Here is a 15,187-nt window from a genome sequence, read left to right as displayed (position 1 = left end):
AAATGGGCTGAACGAGTGTTTAGAGCCCTAAATGACATGGGAGGGACAGATGGCTGTAAACTGGGGAAAGAATGTTCTGCTGCAGTTCTGTGACTGATGTTACTCTGTAGCTTACTGTTCTTTATGAATCACTCATTCAGTTACTCTCACTGCTGCTGTTGTCACTGCTAATTATTTTACGTTCCTTAAAAATTATTGTTAGCCAGCTCACATTTTTTACCTGAGTGCTCCCTAGTCTAATGACTTTATTGACCCTGCTGTTTGCTCTATACATAGGTTGTTACTTGCTATTCATACTTATTTCACCCGTGACTGACATACTGAAAAGTTTAATCTGCTATATTTGTTTACTGTAAAGGATTTTATTCAGGCACTGGTTGAGCTTGACTTTGTAGTACTTTTCCTATCATGTGCACTGCACTCTTCTTGATAATGTAAACATTAACTTTTTTGTATTCTTCTTGCTCTAATGTGCCTTTCATGTTGGAGCTGATTCTTACAGTAAAGAATTCTGGAAAACAAGCATTTCAAATAAACCCATATTAGAAATAGTAGTAACAGTGTTGGGGGTTTATTATTCTCCACTAGAAAGTGATGATCTGATGAAAGCATTTTCTTAGAAACAAGTTAGACTCTTCTGGATATACCGGGGTTGCCAAAAAAATGTATACACATGATTTGTATTCATCTTTTGTTATGAACATATATTGAGTGTTACAATTTTAATGCAGTTTTTTCCTTTCTTAAAATGTTTATACATTTTTTTTGGCACTCTGTATATATTCTTTATTCCCCTGACCTGTTTTCTATCCCCCTTTTGGATTGGAGCTATAAAATACCTTTTGTATCTAGTCGTTTTCTTCATCCCATCTTTGTACTTCACTACTAAATTTCAGAGAACTCCTTGGATCATAGTTTTGCAAAGGAATTTTGTAAACATGGCATAATGTAGGAGAAATGAGCTAGTGTTCTTTTTTTGGTTTGTTTATAAATTTCTAAGGAATCTTGATTTTCCTCAAATTATAGTTTTCTGATTTAGGAAAAATAGATGCTTTTATTCAGGGGAAAAGATGATCATGTTTGCTAATGACTGTGAATTTGGGAGGAGAAAACACTACATCATAAACGTATCTATTTATAGAACAGTTTAATTGGCTATCTTTTGAAACTGTGTATTATTGAACCCTAACTACTTGCCAGGAACTCTGTTGAAAGCTTAACTGTTTCATAAGTTATAGTTAAATGAAACTGTGTTTTGTGTTTATGCCATAATATATGAAGGAGTCTATAGCCCTCTTTATTCTTACTAAGGTCGATTTTTAATTTCAGTATTTTGAAATTTTACAAATAGAAAAGGCAGAGTAATAATGAACTGAATCAAAAGATATAATATCAAGTTAATTGCAACAGATGTTGACTCAGTTTTTGTTTCACCATAGTTTGAATCTTTTTCTTTATTAAGGTAATTTGAAAAACTCATCAGACAGAAATCCTCCACTCAGTCCTCAGTCCTCTATAGACAGTGAGTTAAGTGCTTCAGAATTAGATGAAGATTCAATTGGATCCAATTATAAGCTAAACGATGTAACCGATGTACAGATTCTAGCTCGGATGCAGGAAGAAAGTAAGTATTTTAATTGTTAAAGTTGAGGTCTTTCATATTACACAGTTTTGTCATGGGTGTTATACATGTCTTAAAGTAGTGTGGAATAGTAATGTAGTGAGAGTAGAAATGTTGCAATTTTAGAGGCTTATTGAATATATGGGCTTGTTTGTTAACTTGGTTTTGGAGTTCATTTTATGTAGAGTAGTTTGCTGTGCGAGAAAGACAGGCAGGTTACGCTCTGCTTTTATGACTGGAACACACCCTGCGTGTGACTCTGCACTGGAACTCACTAGTATAATGATTACTCTAGTACTCTGTTTTCTTAGTGTAGACCAGTGTTTCGTCACCTTTTTTTCATTATTGCCTCCCTAAGGAACCTTTTTAGATATTTTTCTCCTTTTCGCCCCCATGAAATTTTAATACCACAGATATACTCTATGTCTCTATATATACTATGAGGTCCACAAACTATTATGATATCTTAAGTTTTTTTTCACACCCCAAGAACCAGTTTTTACTCCCTTTGGGGCAAATATCACCTCCCTTAGAATGTATGGTATAGAATATAAAAGACATTTATGAGAAAATTGGAATTGACTTTAAATGAAGCATGCGGTATTGCTTTGCAAAGTGGTCCCTGCAACTTTTTAGGTCACAGACACGTTTGAAAATCCCATAAAAATGATGTTCCCTGTCATCCCCAGAATGTACATGTGCACACACTTTTTCATACTATTTCAAGCGTCCCTGGCTCTTACCTGAGTGTATTATTCTTGCCTGCACATTTTATTGTAGATGTCATGAGCTTAACTGTGAAGTAATTTCTCTAAAGTGGTCCCTCTAACCTTTACAATAAAAAGATCCTTGAAACACACATTTCTGAGTGACAGTTGGCTGAAGGTAATGGAGCATTGCTGTAATTTAGTTCAAAAACTTTGTTTTAGACCCTTTTTCTTAATGTAAATGTATAGGAAGTTTTATCAAGCTGTAACACTTATTAGGAAACTGCAAAATGCTTCTTACTCTGCTGATTCATTTTCCATTTTTACACAATTTCCCTTAGAAAGATAGGAAGAGTTGGTGCTTGCTTTATTTATCTTTAGCCCTAGAAACTAGTAACGTGGTACTCTCTTCTTCTGTTAATTTCATATAACACCACACTCAGACTGGTATTGTCAACTAGTGAGGGGCTAGTTATTGTCATGGATGTGGAAGAACAAAGAATGCTGCCTAACTGTTGCTTAGAATAAACTCACTCATTTCTTTTTTGAACCCTAAGTTTTTAGACCCCAGTATTTTGTTACAAATACAACCATTTGTTATAGCTTTCATACTGTGCTTTGGTAACAAAAAAAGAAAAGAGAAGAAAAAGAAATTTTAGCCTGACTGTAATAATCCTTTTAAGCCATCTACATACACAAATATTTATTTTCCTGATGAATTAAAAAAAGATGCTAAAAATGTGTGATACCTCCTTGAAGAGGCCAGTTTTTTGTTTGTTTTTTTTAAGAGAATGATTTTCCTTTTTACAACATTGTTTCTCCAGTTTTTTGGTAACAGAAACATAGAATTACAGATTTGGACTGTTAACCTGATTAATAAGCCCCCTCATTTTTAGGATGAGAAACATACAATCCTGTAATGATTGTGACTTCCTTAGTTCCCCTTGTTAGTGGAGAGCCTCCATCAGGATCTGGGCTTTTCCTTTCTAAAACTGTTCTTTTCACTGGTCTGTTGTCTTTCGTTAGGTAACTTCAGTGCCATATTTGCGATAACAAGACACTAAGTAATTTGTCAATTACTATACGGGTTCCCAAACCTGACTGCAGGGCAGATGGGCCCCAGGAATCTAGTTTTATAGATACCATGGTGTGATTCTCATTCACTACTTTGAAGAACCATATTGATAGCACTTTTTTGTACAGTAGTTCCCCTTTCCGTGGGGATAATTTCAAAGACCCCAGTGGATGCCTGAAAGCCTTTATATACTGTGTTTTTTCATGCATACATACCTAGGGTAAAGTTTAATTTATAAATTAGGCACAGAAGAGATTAACAATAACTGTGAATAAAATAGGACAATTATAGCAATGTACTCTAATGAAAGTTACATGAATGTTGTCTGTCTGTTTCTCGAAATATCATATTATACTGTATAACAGTGTATATGCTGAACAAAGGAGTGATTCATGTCCCAGGAGGGACTGGAGTGGGACAGCGTGAGATTTCATCACGCTACTCAGAACGGTGTACAATTTAAAATTTGTGAATTATTTCTGGAATTTTCCATTTAATATTTTCAGACTGTGGTTGACTGGATAACTGAAACCGTGGATAAAAGGGGACTACTATATGAACATATAACTTAAAAGTTTGAATACTACTCTATAATAGAATTTTTAGACTAGACTGCCAATTGTTAGCAGGACTTGCTCAAAATATTACCTAAATTCTATGCTTTTTTGAATTGTATTTTTTTTCTCAATATGTATCAACAATTCTTTTTATTTTAGAAGTTTTTATACTATTTGAAGGACTTCTAAAGTTGCTTGGGTGTTTCCGGAGGTACCAAGATACATAGGGGAATCCTTTGAAAATTCTTACTTGATGGCTTAGAATTTAAGGTTGTTTTATTGAAGTCTCTTGGGTTATGAAGCAGTTGAAATTTCATTTATGCCCAAGTATTGACTTCCTGAGGGTGGTATAGGAGTTTCCTTCATCATCTTGAATAAGATTAACTCAAGGATTTAGTATCCAGGGAGTTTATTTACTCACTTTGTGTTCTTTTCACTGGTTGGACACTAATTATTTTCTCTCAATATTCCTTTAATGTTAATCTCAAATTTGGATTACTGTCTTTAGGAGTAGAAATATTTCTAAATATGGTTGTACTTGTAGTATAGATTTCAGATTCAAGAAGAAATGTCGAAATTGCGCAAAGGTTTATAAAATTTCATTCAATTTAAAAATAACTTTTTAGATGTGGTTTATATATCCTTTATATGGGAGGATGTCTGAGATGATTCAAGTGGAGAGTTATCCTTCACACTTTTACACCCTATTTGAATTTCTCAATGACAATTTTTTTGCTTTTAAACCTTAAAATATTTGAATGTTTAAAAATATAACTAAAGAAATAAAATAACACATTCATTATCGTCAGGTCTCCGGCAAGAATATGCAGCCACCACATCTCGGCGCAGTTCTGGTTCATCTTGCAATTCTACAAGACGGGGTACTTTTAGTGATCAGGAACTTGATGCACAAAGTTTAGATGATGAAGATGACAGTATGCATCACGCAGTATACCCTGCTGTTAACAGGTTTTCACCATCACCACGCAATTCACCTCGACCATCACCTAAGCAGTCACCCAGAAACTCACCTCGGTCACGGTCTCCTGCTCGGGGAATAGAATATAGTAGAGTGTCCCCGCAGCCTATGATTAGCCGCTTACAGCAACCTCGCCTTTCACTTCAAGGCCATCCCACAGATTTACAGACAAGCAATGTTAAAAATGAAGGTAATTGGAATGTTTCTGGAAAAAAATTGCCCTTCATATTTCAGTATGAAAGTAACAGTTTTACCAAGGTTTCGTATTTCAGATAAATACATCAAGAATTTAGTTTACTATTTTGTTAATAGTGAATCCATACAAAAATAGAGAAAGTGAATTTAATTTTACTTGATTATGTCAGTTTTGCTTTGTTCTATTCATGAGGTAACCTGGATATAGATTTTAAATTGAATAAATTTATGGCTCTTTTTAAAGGTTCTCTTACTCTACTTATTTATTGAATCTGGGTTGAGTTTTTTATTTTTATAAGGTGTGTACTTCCTTTTAGCCCTTCTAAAGCATGTAGAATGCTTAAAGAATTTGATTTTTGAATGCTAATTACTATTTTAATTCTTTCTCTATCTGGAAAAAATGGTTTGATTTTTTTTTTTTTAATTAAAATTATTTTGTCATAGAAAAACTAAGACGCAGTCTTCCAAATTTGTCCCGAACATCTAATACACAAGTTGACTCAGTGAAAAGCAGCAGAAGTGACTCAAATTTTCAAGTGCCAAATGGAGGAATACCTCGCATGCAACCTCAGGCTTCAGCCAGTAAGTATCTTTCATGTATCAGTTATTTAAAGGAAAATGAAAATTAAAGATACTAATTTGGTGCTGAATAGCTCTATTAAACTATATAGTAAAATGTAGCAATTATTAGTTTCTATAATCATAGTTATATTAAAATTTAAAAGTTGTCCCTGTAAGGTAACCAATTGTATTAGTGCTTTTGTTTGTATGAATTCTAGTCTCCAGAATTTTAAAATATGAAAGTCTAGCTATTTAATATGTAAATATATACTCCTTAAAAACCTCACTTCTGCAATACTGTACTTTAAAAATGACAGGATTCCTGGGACAGACCGCTTAAAACCCAAGCATCTTTTTTACTAGAGCATTAATAAAAACAATAATAATCCTATGAAAATACTAGTACAATTAAAGGCATGTTAAATTCTTCATAAATACTCCAGCAAATATAGAACTTCATTTTTTTAAAAAGTTGAGGGTAACTTGATGGAAAAGAAGGGTTGAGACTGTTGAATTAAGGAGACGTATGCCACATAAACAAAGATCAGAGAGAATCATGCAGAAAGAACTTCTAAGAAAGAGTGGTCAAACGGAGCCGAGAAGTGACGTGGGAGTAAGGTGGGCACTGTATGCTTTTACTGAGCCAGCTGATCACAAACGAGTGAAACACTTTCCGAAAAGTATTGCTTATTAACTAGGATATATATACACATAAGCATGTAGTCAAACCCGTTTTAAGGAAACTATCACAGTTATTTCTATGCCCTTAGAAATGCTCAGTCTGCATACCTTGTGTCCCACACCTCTCATCAGTCCTGTAGCCAGTCGGGCGCACTCAGTTCCTTTGTAGCACGTTACCATCAGCGGTTGAAGTGGCAGCCGTGATGTGTTTCTTCATTTCCCAAAGCTGTGAGGAAGAAGGTACAAACATGAGGTTATTGATTGTTCATTTATAACTTGTTTATTGAGTAATACAACTTTGGAAGCATTCGATTCTTTTTTAACTCCCTTGCACTCTTCCTTGGTTCTGTTGTGTTTAGCTGACTTTGTGTACTTTGTGTTAAGCTGCTGTCACGTAGTTGGCAGCTCAAAAATCAACAGGCCAGGAAAAAACACATTTGAACCAAAATGACTTTTGTGATATTATTGATAAATTTCCTTATTTACCAATTGCATATGATATTTATGTTACAGAAACTCTTGTACTGTATTGTACATGCATAATCCTCTTTAATCCTCAGAATAATTCTATAAAGTAGATACAGTTATCAACACATTTTATAAATTAGTAGATTAAAGCTTTTAATGGTTAAATTAACTTATCTGTGCCCATAGAGTTTGTAAGTGGCACGTTAGGATTCAAATCCATGTTGATCCTGCTCAACAGCCCAAGGCCACCCAGAGAGGGGTCACATCCTGGTTTAGAACTAAGACAGAAACATTGTCCAGAAATACTATTTCTGTTTTTTTCTAAGATAAACTCTAAAATATAAGGCACTATGGAAAATTGTTATGTAGACATTTGTGTACCTTGTTTATTCAGCTGGATATATGCAAAAACATGTTTTGTACCAAATTAAAATTTAAACTTAGTATTCTAGGTCTTGTGACCTGTGTAATTAAGAGTGTCATTGTGATACTCATATGTACGCTTAAATGGTATAACCACCTACTGATTCCCTACAATTGTTTTCTGTAGGTGAATTATTTTTCCTTTCCCCCCCCCCCCAGAAGTTGACAATTAAGGAAAATATATAACGACACGTAATGAGATTGTAATCACTAATTTACTTTTAAGTGGAAAATAAGTATACAGTTTCATAATGGTTTATTTCAATATTTGAATAATGTAAAGGCAGAAGAGAAAGTAGGGTATCATACTTTATTTAAAATTGCATATACTTGTTTATTTTTATATTTGTAGCTATAGTGAAGCTTATTTATAATTGAAATGTCACAAATATTTTAGTGTAGAATCCCACTATTCACAAAAATTATTTGTAAAGTAGTAAATCCAGAATATTAGCAAATTTAAAATTTACAGTTTATTTTATAAAAATAAAGCTTCTTGTTTAAAGTTAATACATTATGAAGCAAAATATGTTACTTATATATCTTAACATTTTACATATATTTTTGATACATAAAAGTGTATATGTGTATTTTTTTAATTAGTGCATGTATTATATACTGTTTCATAATAGCCTTTTAGTTTTGATATATAATTATGTACAAATAGCAAGTTTTATACACTTTATACATGAATTAGTATCTTTCATTTTTTGTATAAACCAGTTAGTATAATAGATGTTGCCTTTTGTTTTCTTTTAAGTATTTATTTTTCCAGCTCTTAAGTGGTAAAGCTTTGGTTCTTACTTGCTAGTTTGCATGAACCTAACTTTGCAAGGTTGCTGTTATTTCCACCTAAGGGACCATTTCTTTTGCCTTATAACTATGCCAATCACTATTTTTATATGCTTTTTTGCTGTGGCTGCATTATTGTGGATGCTGGCATTCAAATATGAGTATTATGAAAGTTCTAATATATTATCAGTTTTGTAGTATTACCAATTTTTTTACTTTTATATTTGGAAAATGTGAGTAACTTAAAAAGTTTAAGAAAACCAGAGCATTGCAGAGGTCATAGATACATGTCATTTTCTCAGTTTCTCCAGTTAAAGGAAGGAATGTTTGTCAGGGACATAGTTTTGCAAAAGACTAGTGCCTTGCTTTCTAAGGCAACTAGAGGACAGGTTTACTAGAAATTTTAATTTTCAAAAAGGATATAGGAATTGTTTATTCAGAAATAATGAAAAAGAAGGGAGAAAAACCCAAGACAATCCGCTGTTTTAAAAAACTTTCGTTAGTATTTTAAAATGTTTTCTTTCACGTGTATTATCTTATTTGAACCTCACAACAACCCATTTCTTATTTTTATGGCGAGAGAGCAGAGATCCATATAAATTATATGCACAACATCATATAACTAGAAAAGTGGCAAAACCAAGCCACATTACTCCCTCCTCCCTGAGTCTCTTGATTTCCTCCCAATCATTATTTGGATTACATCATGCTGAGCAAACTGCAAATGCGTAGGCATCTTGGAAAATGTTCTTAGATGACTCCGTGGGAGCATGATTTGAGAAAGCAAAGCAGGGAAATCTCTGGGACTGGGTAGAAAGTAAAACGGAGAAACACATACTTCTTTTCCATTGGTGGGTACAGGATAGTTAACAATTAACATTTACAGCAGGTAGAGATGGTATTCTGGGAACAAGGTAACAATGAGCGGTTCTGTCGTCTGTGCTGTGGTGTGGTGGGTGCGCCCTGAGGGCTGTGGGTGGGAAGTGATTACTCTGACATTCCAAGGGTATGTTATCTTAGATTGAAGAAGATGTAGACAGGCTCACTTAAGATGTGGACTTAAGGCATTTAAAGTCCACATGTAGACAGGCTCACTTAAGGTTAAGAATGACTTTTGTCAAGGAAGCTGCAGGCCTAGGATATGACTACCTGCCATAACCTGCTTTTAGGCCCTCGTGCAGGCCTCCCCTGAGCTTTGTCAGGTTTAGTATGCGGCCGCGTGTTTGTCCACACGTATGATACAGAGTATACTCCCAGAAAAAAGGTATATAGGATCAGTATTCTTCTCTGGACCTCTCACTGAAGAGGGAATGTCCACGGGCAGTTGGCTTTACACAGAGCCAGACTGCACTGAGGCCCAAGAGGAGGAAATTCTCATCCAGATTTCACTTGGAACCAAAACACTAAAAGGTTATACTTGAATTGTATATAATTATAAAACATAAATTGAAATAAGTCCTGATAAATCTGTGTAATGGGTTAATAAAAGAATGCACAAAATATTTGTAAAACTTCTGTTTAAACAAATAGTGCAGTAATGTTGGGTCAGTTATCTAATCATGAAGAGATTTTATAAATGTAGTTTTTCTGGACCTTGCTTCTGGAATTTTTGATTGACTACATCTGGGATGGGGACCAGAATCTCTATATTTTAGAAGTGTCTCTCAGCTGATTCTGGGGCATTTTCAAGTTTAAGAGTCACTGGATTAGAACTCAACTGTGGAGGATCTTTAATGCTTCATTTAGATCTCTGAATTTTATCCAGTTGCCAGTCACTCATGTGTTTCTTAATTATTCAACAGGTATTTATTTCGGGTGTATGTTTTGTTCCAAGCACTCAGCATATAAATGTGAATGAGATAGCAGAGCCCTTCAGTAACAGTGACTAATGGGCAGGAACCTTTGTGGGAACAGAGAGGCATTTAAAGTCCACAATGTGAAGAACTTTTTCAGGAAAGATATTGAAAGATATTTCAGCCAGCTCAGGAGGAGCTTATGAGTTGCCACGTGAAAAAAGGAGATACAGTTTTCCCAACAGTAAGATCAGTAATGAAGTCTTAAGAATGGCACCCTGGTTATAGTTTGTATGACTATACAAAGTGTAGGGTGAAGGTGGTTAATGGGTGCAGCGATGAAGGATGAGAGATGTAGGTAGGGGACAGATTGCGGGAGTTTCTAAATTTCATATTAAGATGTTTGGATTTCATCCTATGAGCACGGGGAAGGAACCACAGTAAGCTTTTAGTCAAGGGTATGTAGAAAATTCAATGTGGTAGTGATGGAGAGAATGGATTAAAGTTGAGGAGAGACTAGAAACCACTTAGGAGACAGCTGCATAGTCTGGCAAGAAATGACCTGAACAAAGGCAGTTGGGGGGGGGCAGTGATGAGATATGGTAATGGCTAGGAAAAAAGGTAAACCATGAAAATATTATTTTATTGAACTTTCTATTTTATAACTGTATCAATAAAAAAATAAATAATAAAACCAACATACAGTACCCCAAAAAAGGTAATGGGATAATACTTTTAGATTACATTAGTCCGTTTTTAAGGGGAAAAAAATATTTTTACATATCGGGCTATCACCGTAATGACTATTATAGCTTTAGCTTCCAAAATTTGTCAATAATTTTTTCAGCATTCATCTTCTTTGCATATGCAGGCTCAGTACACACTATGGCAGATTTATCAGCTTATCTTCACTCGTATTGGTTGAAGAACAGTCTTCAATTTTTAATTCTGAAAGGTTTTGGTTTTGTTTTGTTTTCACAAAGCCATTACTATAGAAATAGGGAAAATCTTCAACATAAGTATAAGTTTGGCAGATTCATAAAATCCCAATTTACAGTAAATTCCAGAAATTGCTATGTCTTCATTCCTTTGGGGATCAAGTCTAATGATTTTTAAATGTCTTCACAGTTGAAACATTTTAAATACGTACTCCAAGTTACATACAATGACAGAACTGAAGTAATTCACATTCTGTTTTCATTGATTTTATAATCACTGTACCATCATTGTTTATTTCTAATCTGTTTAAATATAGGAGTGTGCCTTGTACCACAGGGGTTGGAGGCACATACTCTGCTGGAGTGGTTTCACATTGCTACGAACTTAACTCTTGAAAGAAACGTGTGTCAGGAGAGACTCTAACTGGGAGTTCTCCTAATTACCTTTCACATGAAATGCATTGTTTATTCAAGGATGCATATTAAAATGTGCTCATTTAAAGCTTACGTTTCCGTTATTAAAACTCAACAGTACCTGCAGCAATTGTTTATAATTTAGGCCTACAAACTGTTTTCTTTAGGGAGGTACATTTTATCACTGACATTGATTATTATTGCTGGGACACGATGATTAAAAAAAACAAAACAAAAACAGAACACTCTGGTTTTATTTTTGTTTCTGAATTTCCCTACAGACAATATACCCACTTATTGCCTGCACTTGGAGGTGGGGGGAAGGAGTTAGGGCAGCACTTGCACAACCTCTCTCTTGATGTACTTGAATGAAATGAGTGGATTGGATGTAGGAAGACCCAAAAACATACAGTTCTGGTCCAAAAATAGGATGATGAAGGTCTGAGTTATGTATTTAGGAGACAATAGCCTATAAAGGAAGGGATAGATAGGTCTCTAGAACTACAGGGGTGAGTAAATGGACCTTAGAGTAAGAAAACTTTGAGCTAGAATGTCTTGGAAAACGGTAGTATATGTTGAACAGAAACACAGAGGTTTTTGGATTTGGTTCGTAGAGGAAGACATTAGCCTACGTAATGGTAGCGTGAGAGGATATTTTCACTGTACCATCTTTGCTTCGCACAGTGGGGTCTTCTAATTTGGAATTATATGAATATTCAAAGAGAAACTAGGGAAACCATAAATATTTTAAAACAGCTAACACATTGAATTTTGGAAAGATGCGAAGACTTTCGGTTTAACTGCTATACTTTGTCACTTAAAAAATGATTTTGTGTTTAGAAAATTGATCAAATTAAGACTGATAATTCAGATAAAACTTGAGTGTTTTGTTCTTATTTGGATAACATGTGACTGTGTGGTATCCTATGAAAATTAGTCATTTTATTTTGTCTGTATCAGGCAAATTTAGAGTATACTGCCTGATTCTGTCTGCAGTTTGATTCTTTGCATTACTATGAACAGTTTTCAGTTGTGTATAGATGCCATTGTGACATCAGCCATGAAACTTGAGGGATAATAAGATTTGTTGGAGGCATCATAGCTATTAATTTTAAATAGGACCTTTCCAAAACAGTTGATTAAAAATGATAATTAATATTAAGGCCTCATTTGAACAATGTAATGGTGAATAGATGTGGTGGATTGCCAGAGTACGTACAGTCAGTCACCTTTGTCCCCCTTTACTCCAGTACAATCACCGTGGCCCAATTCATTCTGCCAACATAGTAGGCACACTCCTGGCTCAGGTCCTTTACCATTGCTTTTCCTTCTGTCTCGAATGCTTTCTCCAGATATCTATATGGCTCACTTTCTCTCTTCCTTTAGATCTTGCACAAATGTCACCTTAGGGAAATCTTTCCTGATCACCCTGTTTTAAATGCAACTTAAATCTCCTACTTCCTGTCCCCCTTTCCTACTTAATTTTCTCTGTAGCAGCTATCATCTGGCAGGCCGTATATTTTACTTTGTTTATTGTCTGTTTCCCCTTTCCTAGAATGTTAGCTCTGTGAAAGTACCAACTTTGTCTCTATTTAGTTACTGAATCCATTGTACCTAAAATACTACCAGGAATAAAGTAAGTAACCAACTATTTGAAAGAATGAAAGAAAGCAGGAATGAATGGATGAGTGAATGAATGAAAATATGAATGGTTGAAAGCATGTATTAATAAGTAAATGAAGAATATTCAAGGATGATAGCATCCTGTATTTCTGTGGGATAGACGTAAGGTAATGCATTGTAAAATTGAAATTTTTTTTTTTTTAAGGTTTCGAGAATTTCTTGTTAGTCTGCCTGGCAGTAGTTAAGTTGGCATAAAATATTATTTAGCTGCAGTAATATGTGGAGTGCTGTAAAATTTAAAATCAAATACATTTGTTACTTTTTAAAAATGTTTATTATCAGAGTGTTGATGGGGTTAAGCAAGAGTGAAAATGAAATTCTTAATTCTCTTCGATGTTATATCAAGTATCCCTTTATCGACCCAATGATTGTTTACATTCTGGCCAGATTTATGGTTGTGGGATCTCTTTTGGGGGGTAGGATGGGAGGAGGGGCATATGTATCTTAGAGGTATATGAAGTTTGACTTTCAAATTGTTAGAATGAAATTTTAGAGCCACTTAAATAGGTGACTGCACTGGTAGGTGAAGGGAGGATTCATGAGCTCACTGCAACCATAGTGAGCTTTAACTGTGGATGGCTCTGGCTGCTGCCTACTGGCCAGTTTTGAGAATTTCATTGCAGTGAATAGATTAGGAATTTTGGAGAAAGCTAGAACTCCTGCCTGACTGATCCCTTTAAAAAGCAGATGCTCTGACACCTCCAAATCCCTCAACCCACACACGCATCCCTACCTACCACATTTGCATATGTGCACAGCCCAGAAGTGTTGCTACCCAAAATCTGAAGTACAGATGAGTTGTATTCTACAACAAGAATGACGTTGAGCATATGAAAGGCACTAGATTGTGACTTACTTAAGGACCTGCCTGGTTCTGAGTTTTCTTCTTCTTTTTGAGTATGGGGATTACTGTTTCATGTTAGGGAGATTCATCTAACAATTACTGCTTTGCAAAAGTCTGCTTTTTTGCGTTGAACAAGTACTACATTTATTTTCTTCTATACTGTGTGCTTGTGTTCATCACTTTTACTTAATTAGCTTTGTATTCTTTGCATCCTGTAGCATGTTTGCTGGTGGTTTGTTTTCTCTTTGTATTTTGATCAGTTTACATAATGTAGATTTCTCTCATCTATAAGAAACTATTTCTGAAAGTATGCACTTTGTACTAAGATTTTTCATTCCCTTTCCTTTCCAACTTAATGCACTAAGCATCACTTTAAAATTCCTTTGCTTCTAGGATTCTAACATATTTTCGGCTTATGGTTTCTGTTCCTTGATAAATTTTCAAGTTGGTGTTAAAATATTCAAGTTTACAGAAGCTATAGCCTTTATCTTGTCCTTCCAGGCAAATATTACAGTTCCTTATTTTTCAACAGCTTCGCAAAGGCTGAAAAATTTGCCTCGTACTTCCCTCAAAACCAAACAGTTGCTTCAAACTTCATCTACAAAAAGAGGTAATTACAGCCTCTTACTAAGTTTTAAGTTTCTAAGTTTCAGTAAATGGTCAGATTAGTTAAATCTTACACCTTTTGGCATACTGAGTCAGTGATGTCTGTAGGTCTTTCTTTCAAAAATAAAATAATGTTGATTCATTCTCTGTTATGTGGATAAATCCAGAAGAAACTCATTTTCTATAGAGGTATGTATTGGGATACTATTCCGAAAGGAATAAATGATATATAGGGAATTTATCATTTTTCTTACCAACCTAAAATTGAAGGTCATTGTTTAACTTAATGTTAGATGAACTAATAATAAATGCTTCAAAATGAACCAAATGCCAGACATTCTGTATGTAATGTTTTTTGGGTTTTTTTCTGACTGATTTTTGGATTCACTTCTGTAGGATGAAATGGGAATGCTTTCACATTAGAAGTCGATTGATGTTAAATCGCAAGTCGTTGTGGTTACCTAATAATGTTTGGAATATTCATGGAGTGGTAGCTTTTGTAAAAACGAAGTTGAAGAATTATACGAAGGTTGGACATGAAAGCTAATATGTCTGTTCCAAAGATTGGATGAATGAGTAGCTAAAAAGAAGTAGAACTGGGGGAAATACCGTGGGATTGGCTAGACCAGCAGTAATAAGAATGAATAGAACCCTCAGAGGAAATAGGACAGAACAAATATAGGCAATAAGGGAAACTACTTCTCCTATCCAGGACATATAGTTTCCTGATAGCTTCAGAACTCAATAAATAGCAAAGATATATAAGGAGGATAAAGCACTAAAGGACATTTTTGGAAAGAGGAGCCTTGAGATTTGCTTTGTTGAAAAAAAGGTTTTACTAATATGGTTA

The 15,187-nt window shown here is 34.6% G+C and overlaps 1 protein-coding gene across 3 annotated transcripts in view; it reads left to right on the top strand.

The window, feature by feature from the left end:
* Window positions 1–15,187, top strand: part of SLAIN2 (SLAIN family member 2) — a 70,729-nt gene that overhangs the window by 37,027 nt on the left and 18,515 nt on the right. Inside the window, exons 4-7 of one of the 3 annotated variants that reach the window (XM_019741039.3) lie at window positions 1,463–1,624; window positions 4,770–5,129; window positions 5,579–5,716; window positions 14,264–14,341. In XM_019741039.3, coding sequence (XP_019596598.2) covers window positions 1,463–1,624; window positions 4,770–5,129; window positions 5,579–5,716; window positions 14,264–14,341 — 738 coding nt within the window. The remainder of the gene's footprint in view (window positions 1–1,462; window positions 1,625–4,769; window positions 5,130–5,578; window positions 5,717–14,263; window positions 14,342–15,187) is intronic. The other 2 variants (XM_019741041.3, XM_019741040.3) reach the window with 2 other exon arrangements.

Source organism: Rhinolophus sinicus, chromosome 1, assembly GCF_057876585.1.
Source record: "Rhinolophus sinicus isolate RSI-liver-muscle chromosome 1, RSI-T2T, whole genome shotgun sequence".
NCBI lineage: Eukaryota > Metazoa > Chordata > Mammalia > Chiroptera > Rhinolophidae > Rhinolophus > Rhinolophus sinicus.
The sequence above is the reverse complement of the archived record's forward strand: the minus strand, read 5'-3'. Positions and strand labels throughout refer to the sequence as shown.